The sequence below is a fragment of the Pecten maximus genome, chromosome 7, assembly GCF_902652985.1.
Source record: "Pecten maximus chromosome 7, xPecMax1.1, whole genome shotgun sequence".
NCBI lineage: Eukaryota > Metazoa > Mollusca > Bivalvia > Pectinida > Pectinidae > Pecten > Pecten maximus.
In genome coordinates this window covers 30,364,955-30,387,607 of record NC_047021.1, presented here as the reverse complement: position 1 = coordinate 30,387,607, position 22,653 = coordinate 30,364,955, and the positions used below count along the sequence as shown (strand labels likewise).

The window sequence follows — 22,653 nt, the reverse complement described above, 5'->3', positions numbered from 1 at the left end:
ACTTTCGTAGCATAAGAATAATGACAAATTGCAAAATATTTTGAATACTAGAATTTATATATATGATGATGATATTATGTGGAAATCAATACTTTACAGTATGAAATGAATTGCACAATGATATCACGTGAAAAGTTCTTTTTACGTGGGCCGACTCGATGATTGCGACTTATATTTGGCTGTGTGACCATTACACTTTGTGTATATTAATACTCACATGGAGTATCTTTTCGTCAGTGTTTTAATCCTTACCATCTTCGGGGGATATCTAAAATTGCGGCGCGAGTACTACTCCATCTCATCAATTCTAGACTCTAGGTGTTTAATCTTTGTATGGAGAGCAGGAGATGATCATCACCCCATCAGTGACACAATGTAAACCCCGAAAGAGAAGACTACGCCCTAAACATGAGCGAACCACGAAAATGGTGAACACAGCAGTTAATCTCTCTGACAATATCCTAACTACTCAAGTGAATTCAGTTCTCTCTAAATGCTTAAACTTCTGCCCTATCTAACGGAATCTAAACAATGCGAAACTGATGCAGGTTAAAGAGAGCTTTCACAGACGACTCCGCCTTCGCGTACACTTTGCCAAAGACGAAGACTTGGTTTGCTCTGAAACAGGGCCCCCTGGTAATTCATTTAAGAAAAAACACATGGAACCCTCCACCAAGTAAAGTCTCACCGCAGGAGGCATTCATAGAGGCTGTAAAACAGGAGATGTCAGATAACATGATTCAGATCTAAAGAGATCCCTTTGGAATGAGTAAGCGTAAAGCACCTCAGGCTCTTAAACAAACACCAGCATTGTCATCATATTAGCTGACAAACGTTCTGCAATAGTTACAATGAACAGAATGGACTACATCCAGGAGGCCAATCGTTAACTGTTCGATGAGACGTTTTATCGTAAAGTCGATAACCTGTGGAACATGTTCAAAAAGCCAAAGCCGCCATCAGCAGAATACAACTCAAAGGAGATATTGACAAGGATACAGTCTGTTTTTTTGCGCTACGATTACCCAAGAGCAGGGAATTTCTATTTCCTCCCTAAAATCAACAAGGTTGGTGACCCTGGCCGACCTCTTATTTATTCGATTGGACACCCTTATAGAACAGATCTCGAAATTCACCGACTTGCAATTAAGACATCATTTAGAGAGCTTACATATTACTTGAAAGACACCACGGACTATCTATCTACACTATGAAGTCATTAACTGAGGATAAGTCACTATGAATGTCATCTCCCTCTACACTAATATCCCACAAGAGGACGACATCAAAGCTTGCAGTGCAGCTTGGGACACTCGAGAGAATAGGTATCCTTCAACAGATACATTCCCAAGCTCTGAAAATCATGCGTACCGCCTCCGACGACGAGGACTTCAGACGCCGTTGTGAAGAGCTAAGATCCCATCTTCTCAGTAGGGGATATGGAGCATCCCTGATTGATCGTGAGATCAATAAGGTAAAAGCATTGGACAGGCCGAGTACTCTATAATACAAAGCCAGACCGAAAACTGGAAAAATACCTGTGTAGTAACCTTTCATCCCGGTATGCCATCACTGTCAACAATCTGCCATAAGCACTGACACATCCTGCTATCGTCAGGTCAACGCGATATTTTCCCGGAACCATCTTTACTAGCTTACCGCAGACCAAAATAGATTTGGTCAGCGGTAAGCTACTTTCATCCTCTACTGCTACTGTCAGTGGCTGTTTCAAAACATGTAATAGTAAGAGCTGTAAACTGTTTTCCGTTTACTCATAGCGTCAAATAATTCAATTGTAAGACTAATGGAAAGAACTACCACATCCTCCGGTCAGTTTACTGCACATCGGCCAATATCATATATACCTTGTTACTTGTGCTAAGTGTAACATGCAGTGTGTAGGGGAGAACAAAACACCATTCAATCGCGCCAGTTAACGATCAAAAATATTGACCGGTCAACAGTCGAAAAAAAATTGCGATCTGCTACGGGACGGTTTTGGGATATATTAGACGAAGGTATTCTGGATCTGATGTTTAAATGGTCTGTATCTTAATATTTTTGATTATTCCTTCAGTGACTGCGACCCTGGGAAACAATCGGGTTGGTTCCGCTTTGACTGTTGACTCATAAGGCATGTATGTGTTATGTAAGAGTATGTAGCTTTCATAACAATCATTATGAAAACAATATCATTCAGAATACGCATATTTGTATTCCATAGCTTTATTCAAAATTAAGATATATGTATATGTGAGTAAAATATACAGATTGCAATTTTAAAACATTATACTGTGCATTTAAAACATAAGAGAAATGGTGGGCTTGAAACATAAGAGAAATGTAAAAAGATACAAAATATCACGAAAAAACAAAACGCATATCAAAATATAAAAGACATTAAAATGATCCATAATAAAGCGTTAATTAACGTAAATGGAACTTATATAAACGAGTTAACTTGGCAGCGGTAAAAATCTTAATGAACAAACAGTAATCGAGTTTCGCAAAAAAAAAAATGATTGTAGCTTCGATACTGTAAACATGGGAATTTACGCGAGGGCCATTTTAATTATGCAAAATATGCGATTATCTTCCGGCCGGGAAAGTATCCCCAATTTGTATTATTTTGCGATGTATGTATTATTGATGGAACTCGTGGATATACCCCGCCCGTACAGTCTACCTATAATGAATCGCGAAATTAAACCCGGCGGAACAGCCATGTTTACAGAATGAACTTTTTGTGATATTTCAATAGAAACAAGACAAAGTATGCAGTATCTCCATTATCCATTTATGTGTAGCAACTTCATGACAAATTCTTAAATTCTAAATGAAAATACTTAAACGGAGGTCAAGGAACACTTTTTATGCTGTATGCCTGTTCAATTTCTCGTTCCTAATATTTCTCGATTGTCTTTGTCGGAATTAGTTTACAGGTAATATATATCGCAAAATATTGCCTTGTAAACATTCTACAATATATAAATTACCGCTGGGTAATGATCTCGAATATAGCGAAATTAAATTCCAGCAAAAGTTACTGATTAACAAGTAACGTCATCTAACGCCAGTTCTCTTTACTTAAAACAAAAACCTACAGACTATATACATACAGCCGATTCTAAAAATAAATGTTAACATTCTTTGTGTACTTATTTCACCGTAACTAAACAGACATTTGAAGTATGGAATTTCGAATTTTAGAGAATTAGAGAAAATAACTATGATATCAAATCTTTTCACATAGGAAATATTTTTGCAATATTGCCTGTTTTATGAAATGGAAATTTAGACGTAGGCCAATTTAGGGCAAAGTATCGTAGTGCCTTAAAGTATCCCCAAAACAATAAAATCACAATGCAAATAAGTGAAATAAGTAAGAATGTTGACGCGCTTCCACCTTTGTTGATAAGTACAATTAGTATAAGATAATTAAGCGTTGAAAAATGAATAAGATTTCATTTGAACAGGCTGCAATGCTGTTATGCAAATATGGTCATATAAAGGCATTATACATCTAGTGGTTTTAAGTATAAGATTATTCTATCATTCTACCTGTAAGACGATCAGTAGACAAGACTGAGTATTAATTAACTATTTCCGGAGTCTGGTATGTACATGCCAAATTATGTTCTCTCTATATACTTTGAAAGTTTGTTGGCTTTTTTTATTCCGGAATAGATCAAATGTTGAAAAGTATACCAGCTGAGTATGACAGGGGTTATTTTCGAAATAACGTAAAAGAATTTCAAACTACATTATTAATTCGCGTAGTTCACAAGATCTAAACTTAGCACGGTGATTTTATCACCACATTAACGATGCTTATACATATCTAGGTTATCATGACTATTTCTATACACAACTAGGTTACCATGACTATTTCTATACACAACGAGGTTACCATGACTATTTCTATACACAACTAGGTTACCATGACTATTTCAATACATAACCAGGTTACCATGACTATTTCAATACATAACCAGGTTATCACGACTATTTCTATGCATAACCAGGTTACCATGGAATTTTTTGTATACATAACCAGGTAATCATTGTACACGGTACTATGACACATCTGCATAACGTCAGTGTTGTACTAAATATTTCGATTGTATTTAGAATTCCTGGTATTATGGAAACGTGAATATAGTGCAAATATAATCCTCTCGAATAATAACCGCTATGCAGTTATAAGATAAGAATCAAAAAGGTTTATGTTTTGATACAGTTAGTAAAGAATGTGTTTCGATATACTTGATTATTATACAATTATTATATATGCAAAACACTCATATGATAATCAGGCAGAAACCTTTGATAAACAGGATAAAGATTTACGCTAAATCAAAGCTATTTGGGACTTCACAAGTTTGACCCTTTTTGTGTGGTGTTGTAGATGTAAGGGTCAAGGTTACACATTGCATTGTAGTCTATGCTTTAAATGCCACATTAGTAACAGATACCCCCAGATTTTCGGTGGATTGAGTGTTCGATGTGGATGTCTTGAGAGTCTTCACTTCCTTTCGAAGATGCAGAATATATGCCATCATTAGCAACATAACAATTCCTAGGACAGCGACAGTCACCCAGAACATTTTCATGGTGTACCCTTCTGCAATGACAGAATGTTTGTAGCGTTTAAGAGTTAAAGCAAATACAATTTATAATAGTTATTCGATTGTGAACACCCTGTCTTAACTTAATACGTATGTGCTCTACCATAATTTGAAACGGTATATATATATATATATAAATGTTCAGACTTTGCAACACCATTGATATTTTTTAAAAGTGTATCCTTCAGGAATGACATATGTGATACCATTACAACATTAAGTCTTGTGTTTGGTTAGCTAGAGAGGAACAATACTCCTAAGGTATCTATAACACACCATCACAGATTTAAAACAGTTATTAGAGGTAAGAAATGACATACCATCTTCAGTATTCCGTCTCGCCGTTACATCAGGACTGGAATCGGGTGTTGTCACTTCCGGTTGTATTTTCTCCTGATTCTCACCGATATTTGAGGGGAATCCGCGGCACTGTGGAAATCCTTTTGGTGTGGTAGGGTGAATGCCGTAAGAACTATTGATCAACATTGCCATTCCGTCAGTGCTATGTACCTCAATGTGACAATGTATTATCCAAACCCCTGGGTTATCAGCCTTTATTCTGACTACAGCGTATCCACCACTTGGAATCATTATGGTATCCTTACGCGGCGCATTAGCAAGTTCTACATCCGGTACATTACCTCCTAACCAATTCGGATCACTCCACGTTGCATCATTACAAAAACTCTTGTCTTGATTGCCCGCACCACGACAGTCAATATCAGAGTTTTGTGAGAGGTATTGCCCAGTCGTTTCATTATAGGACGGGTAGCCCATTTTAACAACGTAGAATGAGTAGCCATGCAGATGAATAGGGTGTGCCCATCCTCTTCCCTTGCCCATATTTAAGAAAACAAATTGAACTACATCATTATGTTTTATCGGTAAGGAATAAGTGCATTCGCATATTCTTTCTTCTCCACAGTCAGCTTTATCACATGTTGTTTCAATCTCTTGAGGTTGCGTTAAAGCTGAAACCTGTGGATTTTTGAATTTGCGTCCATTGACTGATCCGGGTGTAACAGTTGTTCCAGGAAAAGCAAAATTGAGGAAGTACTCTTTAAAATCCCCATCAACACCAGTAGATGCAGGGGCGGGGTCATCATTTGTTGCAGATTTCAGATGACCGAAGTGCTTGCACTGAGTATAATCGGACGAAGGAAAAAACGTGAAAGGGCAGTTGATGACTATACATTCAGATGTCGAAGTGCATTGCTGTTTAGACGAAGATGGTTCCTCCAGAGTTGCTGTGCTGTACCTTAGAATTGCCAAAGCCTTGTGCATGTTATCAAGCTCTAGTGATTCAGCACGGAACCAATAATTCCCAATTGGCTGATTAGCGTCGAGAATGAAATCATACCGTTCGCCTGGACTGATAATGAAAGACTGTGCGGCTTCAGGTACAAAGTCATATCCATCAGAAGCAATAAGTGTAATGTTGTGGTCATCAACAGACACCCTAAATGGATATAAACCACCGACATTTATCACTCTAAATCTATACTGTTTCATATGTGTAACTGAAAATACTTCCAGTGGCGCATTGTTGTGTTTGTCGGATTCCATGTCATAGTAATATCTTCCCCTACCATTTATCAGGGCTGACGTCAATTTGAATCGACTAAAAAATGTTCCATCTAGGGACTTTGACGTTTGAAGTAATGTCGTGTTTTCAAATATTCCATAAACCATCTTTTGATGATCCATGTCCGAGTCCCAATCATGATTCCATCCTTGTACAGTAATTATATGCTCTGGCACATTCAGTGTTGGGTTTCTCTCTCTAACTATCAGTGCACCATTGAGTCCCTTTGTACGCTGAGAGCCTACGTGAGAGTGATACCAGTACGTTCCCTTGGGTTCCGCGATGAAATCATAAGTAAAGGACTGTCCGGGAAGGATGGGACACTGGGAAACAAACGCCACCCCGTCCATCCACGGGGTGTTGTACTGCGGAAGACCATGCCAATGGATTGTAACAGTATCAGATTGTAACTCATTGATTACGTTGACTTTGAGTCTCTGTCCCTCGTAAACTATGATAGGAGGGCCTGGAAGACTTGCGTTGGCAACAGTCACGAGACGCTCCTGTTCCCAACCGTCTGCCGTGATAACTTCACTCATAGGCACATCTAAAGATTGGTCAGGATTGATGACGTCAAATTTATATAGCCTTCCCATATATGGATACACTTTACGATGGACGTCATGCATCATCGTCAACTTGTGATGTATAACCAGAGTTGTCTCGCATACTACTGCTTCCTTCTCACATTCGAAACATATCACATTTTCTATCGTGATCATCATTAAAAACAGCAGTGCCATGAGGATTCGTTCATGCTCCATGGTGTATCTGCCGAAAATAAAGATGAAACGTACATTGATACTGAAGAAGAGTTTTTAAGAATTACCACATTTTCTCTATTGGGACCACAGAACCAAATCAAAAATAGACTGTGGGTTTTTCCTGTGGACAGGAGATTTAATAGTAAGGTGAATGTTTCGGGGCCTACTGATTGGATAAACCAGGTGAGATAAGTTTCCAAAATCTTATGCGTGGGCTGGGCAATATATGTAGATGTAAAATATAAAAAAAAAAAAAAAAAAATGTTCCAGTCTGTTTTTGTTTGGGAAAGTTCATTAAGGTAGACCGACCCTTCGGGTTTCCTCTGATAGATCTCCTTAATTTTATTTTAATTTCAATGTTAATTATGCTCGTATCACAAAAAGCACATAAAAAACATATGTCACCACGTTCGTTTTACTACCAGGGCCACATAAAGATACGTATTAATTAATAGCTGAACCATATTTTTAAGGATTTTGGTAGATTTTATCTTTTCCCGATAATATTCACCTCAAGCATAAAACGAACTTTATATCCTATTTATATCATCAGTATGAGCAATATCATTCATAATTATCAAAAAAGAGAAGATTCTTTGGGTGGTTAACAAAATATGGCTATTTTTATACGAAAACCTGTTATTTTTAGTGAAAAATTGATTGAAAAAAATACACGTTTATTTTTTTCCTGAAAAAATGAACAGAAAAATGACTCCCCTTTTTTTAGCTTAATTAAAAATTTCATATGTATGCTTTAAGAAAAAAAAAAGAAAAATTACACCTCACCATATTACTTTTCACACTACGGCCGTTTACTTTGCTGGTACCCCAAAACTTTTGCTTCAAGTATGGCTCAAATTACCAAATTAGAGCAGTTATTTTGGAATCTGAGATTGATGGATTTTTTTGTTAAATCTTTACCATTTTCTTTCATAAATTATAATGTAATCTATGTTACTGGTGCTTACCTTTTTTCTAAAAGAATTTTATTTGTTTGATTTCCCAAACGCAATTAACATTTTCCGGATATTTTTCCTCTTTTCCGGATGAAAATTAGAACATTACACTAACGGTCCTTCAGACGCTTGCTTCTAATACGCCATGTCAAACGAAGCGTATCGGTGATACAGAATACCAGAACATGCACAATATGAGCTTCATTTGCAGCGCGAAAACTATGTTGCTCGAATGTCGAGTGTCGAGCGTTCCAACCTATGCGATAATGTAATTTGAATGAAGGCAAAGCCTTAGAAGAGCGCAGCTATGACAGTAATCACTCACCGTAACATGTATATACTACCACATTTTCAGAGTTTAAGACTTTTTTTTAGGGGGCGGGGGGGGGGGGGGGGGGGGGAGGGGTTTAATTTAAAAGAATGACACACAAAAAATGCTACAAACTAGGCCAAAATATAAAAGGTGATTATAATATACCCCCTTTTTAAAAAATCTAAATCTAAACATGTAAACACATTGTAACATAAACTATGTATTACATACAGAAAATTGAAATCACATAGCCCAAGTCATTTTTCCATAGACCCATTTTGTAAACATATTGTTAAAAGTAGCATTACTGTCACGCAAACGCTTGCATCATCACGCTATTATGGGTTAAAAAAAACCTCTATTTTAAGGTCGGATTTCATATCATCATTTGTCAGAAAATATTGGAATGTTGTCACCGTGAACAGCTGAGGTTAGAGTGAATGTGAGTGTGACGAAGCACGTTCTTTTTATAGCAGCGGCGGCTTGGTTGTATCCACGCATAACAAAAAAGAAAAATGTCTGCCCGTCCTTAGATACGACACTACCATAATTGGGGGATGTCTCGGAAACGATTTTTGGAAATCTGTACATGTATTTTTTTTTTTTTTTTTAATCTCAATTGGATGCTTTTTAACTTGCACTGTCAGCTTTAAGCAGGACAGTGGTAAACGTTAACACTATCGTCTATGGGAAATCCTTTGGTTCTGTGGTCCCTATTGGGACCGTCTTTTTGTCAATATCATTCCCATTCAACAAATAATATCTTAAACAATATCAAATTAGATTCTATAATTCTTAAAGGAAGGATTTAAAGATTTATCTCTGTTTTCCCATATGTAACTCTCTCCTCTCATAATTCACATGCTATGTTTGGTCAAAATAATATTTTTTGTTATACTAGTGACCTAATCACTCTTGTTTTGTACTTAAAGTAAATGGACAAAGCATCGCGATTTCCTTTACAGGTATTTCAAAAAATCTGTTTGTAATCGACTAAATAAGATAAACAATAAAAATATGAATTTTAGAAAATATACGACATAAGATATCGTTATTGTTATTATTATTTCAATTTCACAAAACTGAATTTCATATATAAATTATAAATATTAACATTGCATAGGATCAATTGTGAATAATCTTTGTAACAAATCGTTACCATCCATAGAAATCACATATTTAATTATATTTTCCTTAATCAAGTCTTGCCTTATAAGCAAACTGATCTAATATGTAACTCATACATCTTGTAAAATAATTATGACTAGTTCGACTGGGAGAACATAATATTTTATTTCACAATAAAAGTAACAGTAACAGTTATCTTTCACAAGCTCAAACATTATAGTAGATCATTACATATATAAATCCTTGACGGAAATGACCCTTTGTTAGCGGCCTTGAACTTGAATAAAGCTCGGATTAGAAACAAGAATTAAGAGGTATGGCAAAGTGTTCAAATTCTACGTATTTCTCTTTTATAGGCACTGAAAACAATTATTATATTTTTTTTATTGAAACACACCAAACAAATATTTCAATATGAGAACAAATAATTCCATTTTGATATAATGAGTTAATGCTAATGTGTCGTTATATAATTGCTTAAAAATGTACTGTTTCTCGGAACTACTTTATTTTCAAATGAATATCGTTAGACAATTTATTTATATCTGTACTTCTACCTGTGGTTAGACAAGGCTAGGGATCTCAGCATGTGTCACCATTGTGACATTTGTATAAAAGGAAAACATATATCATTACAGCTACTCAGATAGGCTGCGTCATGGTGGTGTATTTAAAACATGTAGCTTCTCTATATCTCTTGATCTACAGCGTGATCAGCGCCAGACAAGGTATATCTGTTTCTATTGAATATGTATCTACGTAGTATTACGCCTATGATAAACAAGTGATCCTCTCACTTAGAAGTTATGAGTGGCATATAAACATACCACCATAGGCTATAACACTACATATCAGACATGTCTCCAGGGACCAACTCTAAGGCAGTTTCGATCGGACAATGCACAACCAACATTTCGTATGAAATTGTTAAGAAAACAGATTGTCAAATGAATGAGTTATGATAGTCAACGTTTTCATTGTAATTTGTATAGCTTCTTGCTAAAGATGACTCTCTTCTACTACGTTAAATAATGCTTTCCTTTTATTGTCGTTTTGGTCAGAAATAATAAGAAAGTATAATATATCATGCTGGATGTCAAGATTTAAAATTCGGTACAAGTATTCCATAAAATAAAACTAACTTGATATTTCGAAAGGACACTAACCAGGTGTATCTATAAGCATACAAAAACAAGGAGCGCGTTCAGGACCTCAGTAATATATAGAGGATATCTAACAGTGTTTTCAGTAATACCAAATATATTTCACAAGTGGGGCTAATATTTTGATATTTTTCACGAGTGCGCAGCACGAGTGAAAAATATCTAAATATTAGCCACACGAGTGAAATATATTTGGTATTACTGAAGACACTGTTAGATATTCTGTTTATTACATTTTTTATCAACGAAAAACCTACCCAGTATGCTAACTACAGTTGAGTGTAGACTAAAGGTTACACAAAGTGCACTCCGAGTGCACTCCGTTTGGACTCCAGGTAAACTTGGAGTGCACTCGGAGTGCACTCCAAGTTTACCTGGAGTCCTATCAGGCCCCAATCCTACCTGGGTCCACATGTATCACATGTACCTGTAACCATGCAAGTACATACAATGTATATACATAATGTTTATAGATAGATGTATACTCTTATACATTTTGACTATATATACTGTTTTATCTTTGTATATATCATCTTATTATTTTGTTGGTTCATTTTTTGTTGGTTAACTAACAGCATCTAATATAATTGATTTTTTCTATTACTTAACCCTATGTAAAATAAATAGATCTGGCACTTCGTTGAAAAATGTATGATAGCATTCCTTTGATTTGAAGAGTTTTAACAAGCCACGTCAATTAGTAGAAAATTGGCAATAAACAAAAATGTATTTGGCAAGTTGTGTGTGGTCTCTCAAAATGTAGAGTTTGATTGTGTACTGGACATAACTTGTACTCGAAGTACTAAGTACTGTTTTTAATATATTTCAAATACTTTTCTTCCAACAGTTTATATTTATCTTAACATACAAAAAAAAAAAAGTTTTTTTTTATCACCTTGATAGCATATTCCGGATCTAATGTCTAATTTTGATTTACAGTTTAACATCAGACTTACATTTCTATTTGGTAAACAAACTTTTTTTTTGTTATGCCTGCCTCATTAAATCCAGGTCATACATGGAGTTCTTTTAACAGTTATATCAGATATATCCTCCTCCACCCCCCCCCCCCCCCCCCCCCCCCCCCCCACCCCACCCCCAACCCCCAACCCCCAACTTCCAGCTCAATATTTACCTGTATATCACGTGTGATTACATGAATGTGGAGAAAAGACAGACTTACACTGACCCCAATAATGACCCCTCCTCCAAGTTTACCTCGTAAGGTGTGAAGATCTGGACAGGTGTACACATGGTCATCTAACTAGATAAAGACCCCCTTAATTGTTAGATGGAAACTGGTCATCACACCTTACCTTTACCTAGCCAGAGTTTCCTCTGGCATTGACACCATGTCTGGTATGGTGTCAGGGCTAGTGGAAACTCAGGCTGACCTATACCAAGGTCATATAGAATATAGGTACAGACTTGTGACGGTCGATATCTGACACTTTTGAAATTATATGATTGTCCATTCCTATTACAGTATTATTAAAACAGTTATAAGTCAATATAAAAAAAAAATATTTGATTTTTTTTTTTTTTCAAACTGGTACTATTACTTAATGTCTTTGATATTATAATGGAAGTATGTATAGAGTATTAGAGGTAAATCAACATAGATTAATATAATTTTCATGTGTGAGTTAAGTAAATACTTATCAAACATTCCATACACCAACTGCAGCGGGCCTTCCCATACCGAAATAAAGCACACTAAAGTATACTTTTATGCTACTTTAAGTATACACTTTTTCCTACTTTTTTGAAAAAGTACCAAAAAAGTATACTTTTTTTGTACTTTTCTGGACTTAGAAATTTTTCAGAGTACTTTTTCTGTACTAAATTTGGACTCTGAAATTTTTCAGAGTACTTTTTTGTACTTTTCTGGACTTAGAAACTTTTCAGGGTACTTTTTCTGTACTTTATTTGGACTCTGAAATTTTTCAGAGTACTTTTTTTGTACTTATTCTGGACTTAAAAATTTTTCAGGGTACTTTTTCTGTACTTTATTTGGACTCTGAAATTTTTCAGAGTACTTTTTTTTGTGCTAAAATCTGACTTAGAATTGTTTTGAAAGATTGTGAAAATATGGATGTACTTTTTTCCTACTTTTTTGGGACTTAGAATTTTTCAGCTAATGCCATTGTGTTTTTTTTTTGTACTTATTATGGACTTAGAATATTTTCAGACATTGCGAGGGGTTATAGCATATTAATATTTTCAAAATTAAATCTGACTTTTTCAGTCGACTACAAATCTAAGACTAAAAAAATAATACCCAGGATTAACCACAACAAATATCTATCAAATAAGATACAGAAAATTATCATTTGGTAATATCAAATGTTTTTGATCTCGTTTTTTGTTGTTGTTTTTTTTTTGTCTTTTTTATGTTCTAAAAAATACTTTTAATACTTTGATCAGTACCACAGAAATTTATCTAAAAATAATTAAAATTCAACAATTATTATCATAAGTATTTCACTTCAATGTACTTTGTTAGTAAGGTTCACACATTTTAACTGTGATTTCTTTGTCACTTTTCGTTTGTATTTCCATATGCATCTCAGAAGTAATAAACTTCACATTGTTGAATGTTACTATACGTTCATGTGACGAACGTCAAAACTTAGCTCTATAAAAATTTTGTTCAAGATCGTTCTTTGAAGTTACAGTATTTTGGCTTTAATTATAAACTCTTTAACGGAGTTTAAAACATTTCGTTTATCCAAACGTTAACCTCTACCAGATCGGGGATCACTCTACGAACACACATGTGCCCGTGCCCGTGCCTGTAATACGCTTTTAATTCATTCAAATGAAATTAAAATCACCTGCTCTTTGTCTGCATATCATATACTTGCTGGATATACGTGGTTTTAAGATTACATCTGATAATTGCACCCGAAATCACGTCGTGTTCTGTCAAAATATTCACCGATATACTCATATAAACATGTATAATACTGATATAGTCACTCGGACGCTTCTTTGTAAAACGTATATTGAAGTCAAGCGCTGTGATGATCTCGATCTCGATATGGCTTGACTGACAACAAACAGGCATGATCAAGGAACAATATTCCGGTATTTAAATCAGAATTACATCGCATTCATTGAAATGGTGAAAGTGAACACAAAAAGAAAACTTTAATTTGTCTGATATTTATTTAGCAAGATCGTACGATAATTCGGACAACGACACAATGTAGCTGTACTCTAATCTGTTGTAGAATGATCTCGTAGGAGTGTTGTGTGTACAAATAAAATACTCTATTTTATACAAAAATCAAGATCAATACCAAGATCTATCATAAATATTTTAATTGATATAGTAGACGGCTTGAATAACTGCAACACCAAGATCGATCAAAAATATTTCAACTGTTTTAAACTAAATCTTGAAACCTGTGTGTTAAGCTAACAAAGCGATCAGGATATATGCTTAACGTCGTACCGAAAGTTAATTTCACCCGTGGTGTTAATTAATATAAGCGACAGTCGACTGTAATGGCAAATCATACCGCTTTATTGTTTATTGGAGTTACCTGTGTACCTCCCGTCTCACCTGTACACATATTGCCCCTCTTAGACTAAGTCTTATGCCCGCGGCGTTAATTATAACAATTTATATTGTCAAGCTTGACTGCCTTTCACTACGATCAGATCACAGGTGTCTACCCTCATTTAAACAAAACATCCGGATTACATAACAGGTACTGACGAGGCTTATACCTGTGTCAGATTACCATCGGTCAGTTCACCTATGACCTCGGGGCCGTGATCTCGTTTGTTTACTTCGGTTTACGGAAACTACCGAGATTTGACGAGTTCGCTTCGTGCGATCATTTTATGCAATGTTCAAGCTTTAAATGCTGAAGTAGTAATACCAAAAGTATGGAACAATAGAGGTTAAGGAAGTAGAATATAAAAAACAAGTAATAAAAGAATGAAATCGATACAGTAGATCTCCGACAAAACTTTTTTTGTATCCCATGATGCAACAAACAGCGAGATTTTAGCGGGAAGTCTGATAGCCATGTTTGAATTTCACCGGATGTTTATCTACGGAAAAAACATAAACAAACACGATTTTGATATAGAATAGCCTAAAAACGAAATTCATTTTCTTGCCTAACTGGAGAAGATCGACTATCTGTCTGTAAGTGGCCAAAGAATATCAGCTTTCTTGTTGTTTTTGGCGACAAATGCTCATTTTCACCCGAAAATATCACAGATATCGCGACCAGGTAAGTTTACAATTTTATTATTTAAATCTATTTCGTCTTCTGCACGTTCCTACATCGTTTCACATTATATAGGTGAATAGGGGCCTACACATGTTAATATTAATATTTGATTACTTCGTGTTTCAGGGTTTTCATAATGAATTCATCACCGATTACAGTTTACACGGCCCGAGTTTAATTAACAAAGAACTGCTAGATCCACGTGTGTTTCAATCGTAAGTATTCAATTTACAGATTTATGCTACCATACGCCTGGGATTTTATAAGCATCCTGATTGATAGCACCCAAATATTGAGAACAAGAAGAATTTTATTTCTTTATTGACGAACTTCGACGTAGTTATATTGCATTTTTATTTCTGTCACGTAACGGTAAATTCGTAATATCTTTACTACATATTTCATGCATTTTGACAAATTTCCAATTAATTTTTATGGCTTCGTTTTTCAATGGAATTTATTGAAATTTCACTTGCATGTAAAGAATTATTTGCTTATTCATCTGATAATATTTACAGAATTTTTTGTAGTTGATTTCAAGAGATATTGCATCAAATTCAAAAAAAAATAGCAATGACATTTTTAAGTTAGAATATAAGAACGAAAGTAACGTCACATTTCGGGCAACATGTGTATATCTATCTATTTTAGGGAACATATGTAAAAATATCGGTAAATGAGCTAATAATTGTCTACTATAGTATATGGAATTTGAAGAAAATACATTCAAAAACGAAGTCAATAAAATCCATTGAAAATTTGTTGTATGTCATGATCATGATCAATTCACAAAAAAATGATCTCAAGAAATGATTGAATAAAAAAAATCTGTGTTTTGGAGTATTTTGATAGTTAGTTGCATAATTTAAGATGAAACAAACTGTCAGAGAATTCTGGAGTAGCTTGAAGTACTTATCCTTATAATTAAAAGTTTTATGTTGTAGCTTTAAACTTGTATACCTGTGGCTAGCTTTTCTTGATAAAAAGACTTCCAAGCAGACATGCATGTAATAAATGACAGTAAAGTGATCAGGTGCATATATAAGGAAAATTATCTACATTTTTATATTAAACAAATCTTCACAAGTTTTGATATAAAAAATATTTTAAAATTTTCTCTTTCTTCCAACAGATTATGCAGTACATTCTGAAGTGAGGGAAAGCTTAAAGATATTGCATTGTGGTCCGAATTGAGGGCAATGATTCGCATAAAGCAAAAAAGGAATGAAGAGAATCAGACATTTTATTTTTCGAATTCACACTTACTTGGATTTGACCAGTTTAAGCAAGCAACATTATGCATATACCATACTTCATTGTATTCAGTATGCATTTATGCATTGTTTTTTATTTACATTTTTTTGTTGTGTTTCCTCAAGAGGAATTATGATTCGACAATTTTTACAAATGTTATTGCCCTTTTTATTTAGAATAGTATATTTTTTTTGTCTGGATCTCCTACATACACATGATATAGAATTGTGTTTTCCTGCTTGAAAAAAATATTAGAATAATTTATCAAAAGTTATTGCCCTTATACATAGATGTCCATCTGTAAACAAATTTCGAGCTTATTAGATCAAGACTTTGCTATGGCATGAAATTATACTCAGTGGAATTGTGATTGGATAACTAATCTTGTATTTCAAAGTTTGTTTTCACTTGATACAATTGTGCATTTCTCTTAGGAATGGGACTGATGTATGTATTGTTTAAGCATGCAGTATTCTCATTTAAGCTTATCTCCTATATTTTCAGAACTAATTTCCTACACCATTAAATTAAGTCCCTTTTTTTGGTAATTTTTTCCTACTTTTTCAGTACTTTTTTTGTACTTTTTCAGTACAAATTTCCTACTTTTTTAGTACTATTTTCCTACTTTTCTAGTACTTTTTTCCTACTTTTCCACTACTTTTTCAGTACTAATTTCCTACCTTATTGGTACTTTTTTCCTACTTTTTCAGTCTTAATTTCCTTCTTTTCAATACCATTTTCCTACTTTTTTTTTATACTTTTTCAGTACAAATTTCCTACTTTTTTAGTACTATTTTCCTACTTTTCTAGTACTTTTTTCCTACTTTTCCACTACTTTTTCAGTACTAATTTCCTACCTTATTGGTACTTTTTTCCTACTTTTTCAGTACTAATTTCCTGCTTTTTTAGTACTATTTTCCTACTTTTCTAGTACTTTTTCCTACTTTTCCACTACTTTTTCAGTACTAATTTCCTACCTTATTGGTACTTTTTTCCTACTTTTTCAGTACTAATTTCCTGCTTTTTCTGTACCATTTTCATACTTTTTTTGTACTTTTGTACTTTTTTTGTACTTTATGGACTTACCTGTAAAAGTACTAAAAAAGTATAAAAGCACAAAAAAAGTACACCATCAATTTGGCCCTGTGCACTTTATACTATTATTGTACTTTTAATGTACTTTTTCTGTACTATATTTGTGCTTTTTCTGTACTTAATGAAAACAATAAAATGTACTAAAGGTATACTTTTGTTAGACTTTTTTTGTACTTTTGTACTTTTTTTGACTCAATTTGGAACCGTGTTGGAATATCGGTTCCAAATTGAGTAAAAAAAAGCATACTTTTTCTATGCTTTTTTAGTACTTTTTTCCCATACTTTTTTTGTACTTTATTTCGGTGTTGGTTATGCAATTTTTTTTTAAAGTTTGAACATTTAACTTTATGATTTTATAATTGGCTTGAACAACCATTGTACATTCATGACCTCTATCTGTTACATACAATGTATGAGTGACACATATCATGATAGATATTGACTGAATGGGAATAGAAAACGTAGTTCCAACAGGTCAGTTTTACAGGTAAATGGTACATAGGTTGCCGTGTCCAACTGCCCTGAGGCAAATTTTACCTCAGGCTCTATAATCTTATTTCCTGGACGAGAACAATGTGTACGGGTATAAGGCTATAGGTTGGTTTTGGGAAATGGTGAATTTACATTCATTATACCATTTTGAATTACACTGAAATTATTTTTTTTTTACTTTAATCTGTTTCTTTACACTTAATTTGTTTAAAGCAATGTCTTTATATTTTTGAATAAACAAGATAAGAATTGCATGATTTCTTAAATTGATTTGCATTAATTTTTTTGAACTTATATCATTCAACATTGTACCTCTACATACCGGACACCTGCATAAACCAGCCAATACGTTTAGTTTCAATGACTTACGGTTTTGGCAGGTTACAATGTAATTAGAAACAGCTTATTTTTACTTTCTAATTTCATGAAAGAATTACTTCATTTCAATAGAGTTTGTCTTCTTAAACCTGTAATGGTTTTACAACTTATCTTGACATTTCCACCTTAATTACACTGGTATTTCGTTTATACATATAATTTTGGTCTGATTAAGGCCTCTCAAATGGAGAGCTACAATCCTTTCCTTCAAGTCAGGAGATAATCTTACTGTTCTGTTAATTGGCCTGAGGTTATAACACTGTGACCCTGCTTTGCACAGCTTCATCATTTGAAGCCATACTGTGACAGTATTGACACAGGTATTTCTGTGAACCCAGGACAGTACCTGTAGCTGGCTCCTAAAACTCACCTGGCACAGTATCAGGGGTGTCAGGCCAGAGTCAGTCATGCATGGCCAATAATAATAGCAATTAAACAGATACTGTCATTTATTATGGGTAGTCAAGAACTACATACTTGTGTGTACGTTATGTCAGAATATTAATTTAACTAGGTAATGCTCGTAAATATGTACAGTTGTAAATGTATATTTTTCTAATGATACATTTAAATATATAAACTAAAATGCTTGCTTATTTTATAATTACTTGCCTGAATCAGAGACCTATATACTAAGTATATAGGTCTCTGCCTGAATTGAGTACATATATGTAGAGAATGTCTTATATAAAAAACACATAATTCATTAAATACTGTAAACTTTCAATATTTTGAATAATCAATAACATAATATAGATATATTATCTGAACTTCCTTTACAGTCATGATATATGAACAGTAATAAATATTATAATTGAAATAATTTTCAATCCCTTAATAAAATGAAATACAATTTACTTACATCTTAATGAAATATGAAATAATAAGCAATTAACTTTCATAGAAACCTGATTATAGCATAAATTGCATAACTGTCTTTTATGGATCTTGATAAATATAAATTTAACATGTAGGCATTATTACCATGTATTAACAATAAAAGAAATATTCCTAGTAGACTAAACAAATGTTAATAGTAATATTAACAGAACAAAAGTATTTTGTAAAAAATTATTTATTTATATGTAAATTATATTAAAAGCATCAAAGTATTAATATATATATAATTATGATATATAGTCTTATTATAGAACTGGGGTAGGCATGGTGTCTTTATAATATAGGACTCCAGGTAGACTCGGAGTCCACTTGGAGTGCACTCCAAGTTTACCTGGAGTCCAAACGGAGTGCACTCCAAGTCCAAATGGAGTGCACTCGGAGTCCACTTGCGTGTAACCTTTAGTCTACACTCAACTGTAGGCCTACAGCGATAATTTGTAAACAAAAAATGTAGTTCCCCCCTGTCCAGGTGCTGAGATATATGTCGGGCTTTCTGATTGGTCAATTATTTTGGTATTTTCTCATCATTAATTTGATTGGTCAAATCAGCAAAAGTGATATTTTTCACTAGTGAAAAATATCACTTTTATAGAATGAATAATTTTTGATATTTCACTGGTAAAAATGTAATAAAATACAATATTGGACGGAACTATTACTCCTCTCAGCTTTGTACCAACGAATACAATTACGACATATACTGTTTAGAAATAATAATTAAAATATGAGAAATGTTAACCGGGTTATCAAAACTTACTATCAAGACACTATACACATCTATGTATGAAGCTTATAATTTACGGTATGCAGACATGTATTTTTCTTAAGAATCGCATCAAGATATGTTTTGTCGTATTCAAGTACAAGCCGAGAATTAACTCAAGTCAACTTATTTATTTAGTTATTCATATAGACGCCTTCGGTTTGCTCCAGTGCATAAGATGTTTGCACACTAAAAGTTTTGTTATACAGAAAATAATACATATTATATCGAACGCCCGATCTTCCGTGTAGAGTCGAATGTAAACAATACAATTTAAGATTTTAGATATTAAGAGTTTATGCGATATGCTTACATCAAAGCACTTGCCTCAGGGAAGAGACAGTCTGTGTTATAGAAATGATGAATAAAGAGACATAAATAGGTACAATAGAACGAAAGTTTAACCACAAGTCTTACAAGAGAATCACGAGTGTGGTAAATATACACAGACACTCATCACATCCTCTTTGCATTATGTAACTTGTTCTTATAATCACACTCTCACTTGTTACACAAAATAGTTTGAAACATCTGCTGTTTTTATTTAACAAATTCATCTTGCTATGTTTCATTAATATGAAGAGTAACTATATTCCATAGCGAAGCGAAAATAGTTGTATTTGTAGCTGGCGCACAGTTATAAATTAGCGTTATAATACGCTGGCTTCGTACACCAAGCAGTACCTCCTCCGATAACTTATGAATACATATATTTGAAAGCAGTAGACAGTTTTACAAACGGCCAACCATGACCTTTGCTATCCCGCTGAATGCCAGGTAGCTCCTACGCGACTATATGATTATATGTGTATAAACAACCTAAATAAATAAGGGGCCATAGACAAGGATTTTGCTGTAGTACTCAATATTAGCAAATTATAAAAAAAAAACAAGTTTAATTATTAATCAATGGCATCAAAATCATTACAATAGAGAAAAATCACAATTGATTTCAATATGCAGTTTTTTAGCAGATACGATAACTTTAGCTTTGCTGCACCTATTGATTGTTTAAAACAGAAATATCCACAAACATCCCTTGAGGTGCCCCTCGTCTCCGAACTGTGTGAACAAACGACATCTTATTTCCTTTAAAGGAAACCAAAACGACAAAGATAAAGCTCAGGGGTAATAGGATATTACGCAATATTGTTATAAATTTGCGTCATAAAATTGAGTAAACAAGAAAAAAAGGTATTTCCCTTATAATATCGTTAGGGATTGTTTAATGCTTGTGGTAGCAGAAAGGCAGGCATCACAAAAACACTGAAATATTTCAGATTATTACATGATACCAAATTAAAGAAAAAATACCCTGGGTCAAAATATCAATACCTACGATATTCAGTGACCAATTGAGGGTAAAAATCCATAATTTATTAGTGTAACGGGGAAGGACAAGCCATTTATCAATAAAATGAAATAATGATAAATTTCTACATATATTTTCTTAAGTTACAATTTATGAATTACTGGAATGTGGCAAAGGAGAAGTTAGATTTGATATCTTGTGATATTCAAAAGAAGAAAGGACGAACAAAGTATCCACCTTATCTAGTATGTAAGGCCTTTCCAAACATTCTTCTAAATAATCAGTTATTTATGTTTACGTTGAATGTATAATAAACAGGGTGAACGTAATTAAACAAGCTGTTCTTGGGCTAAACTGTTTTAAACAGTGATGACTACGCCGGAGGACAAACTTTTTTGAAACGACTAATTATAAATTAGAAAATGCTAAATGAAATATCAAATTTAAAACAAAAATCATTTGTTAATAGATATATTAACAAGTCCCTTAGTTTAAGCCTTACCTACAGAGTCAAAATGATGTATTATAGAGTGTTAACATGATTGTCTATCTTTATATAAACCTAGATAGGTGAATTATGTCTATACTGACCTAGCGGCTTTATGGTTCAATACACAACACAATTACCATTATTTGCTGACCGATCTGACCAATGGGTATCAGGTATCTGGTCATTAAATGAACATCTAAATCTAGATTACATTTTTCTTAAAGATGGAATCCTGTGTCGGATTACCAAATAAATCTATGTGTAATACCCTAAAGAAAATCTAGTATCGAACACCACGTATATCTACTTTAATACCACATGGAAACTGTATATTTCAAGACTATTGATTGTATAAGAGCTTACGTGCTCACCTGTATGTCTGTCTCAGGAAATACATAGTATTTGTAATATGAATGACGAATGTATAGTCATAAATACGTATACAAAAGCGAACCACAAGCCTAGTATATTTCAGGACTAAAAATTGTATAAGAGCTTACGAAAACATTCTCACCTGTATGTCTGCCTCGGGAAATACATAGTATTTGTTACATGACTGACGAATGTATAGTCATAAATACGTGTAAAAAGGCGAACCATAAGCATAGTACATGTATATTTCAGGACTAAAAATTGTATAAGAGCTTACGAAAACATGCTCACCTGTATGTCTGCCTCGGGAAATACATAGTAGTTGTTACATGACTGACGAATGTATAGTCATAAATACGTGTAAAAAGGCGAACAATAAGCATAGAACAGGTATATTTCAGGACTAAAAATTGTATAAGAGGTACAAAAGATCGAAAACAAATATGTTTTACAGGAGACGCGTGGGTGTCGATAAACTTTAAACACTGACGCTCACAAGTATCGGTTACATGTTTTATGATGCTTAGTGTATTTAAATAAATTTGCTTTTCTTACAAAATAGATATGATTTTATAATAAAAACCTAAAATAATATATCAATATGTTTGATTGATCTGCGGATATTATTCATGTTATACATTACCTGCTTATAGAATAGCTCGCGTCTATTAGAATACATACCCTCGTCAGCTGTTTAGCAGACAGATTTACTTGATCTTGTCTATGTCTGTAAGGTAGGCGGAAGGAGTGTGACTCTGATGGGCATGGCGATGTCTTCGTGTGTATAAACATATACAGCAGTACACA

At 33.8% G+C, this 22,653-nt stretch overlaps 1 protein-coding gene across 3 annotated transcripts; it reads right to left on the bottom strand.

Moving 5' to 3' along the window:
* Positions 1-2,192: 2,192 nt before the first annotated feature.
* LOC117330539 (laccase-3-like) lies at positions 2,193-22,653 on the bottom strand. 3 transcript variants are annotated; one of them, XM_033888924.1, is made up of 4 exons: positions 22,528-22,653; positions 22,138-22,145; positions 4,949-6,984; positions 2,193-4,624 (listed from the first exon to the last, which is right to left on the bottom strand). In XM_033888924.1, exons 1-4 carry the CDS (start codon positions 22,636-22,638, stop codon positions 4,443-4,445), a joined length of 2,337 nt encoding a protein of 778 aa, XP_033744815.1. In that variant the 5' UTR covers positions 22,639-22,653; the 3' UTR covers positions 2,193-4,442. The 3 variants fall into 3 exon arrangements, with proteins under 3 accessions (XP_033744815.1, XP_033744817.1, XP_033744816.1); XM_033888926.1 differs by lacking the exon at positions 22,138-22,145 and having other exon boundaries at positions 22,528-22,635; XM_033888925.1 differs by lacking the exons at positions 22,138-22,145; positions 22,528-22,653 and adding an exon at positions 21,989-22,029.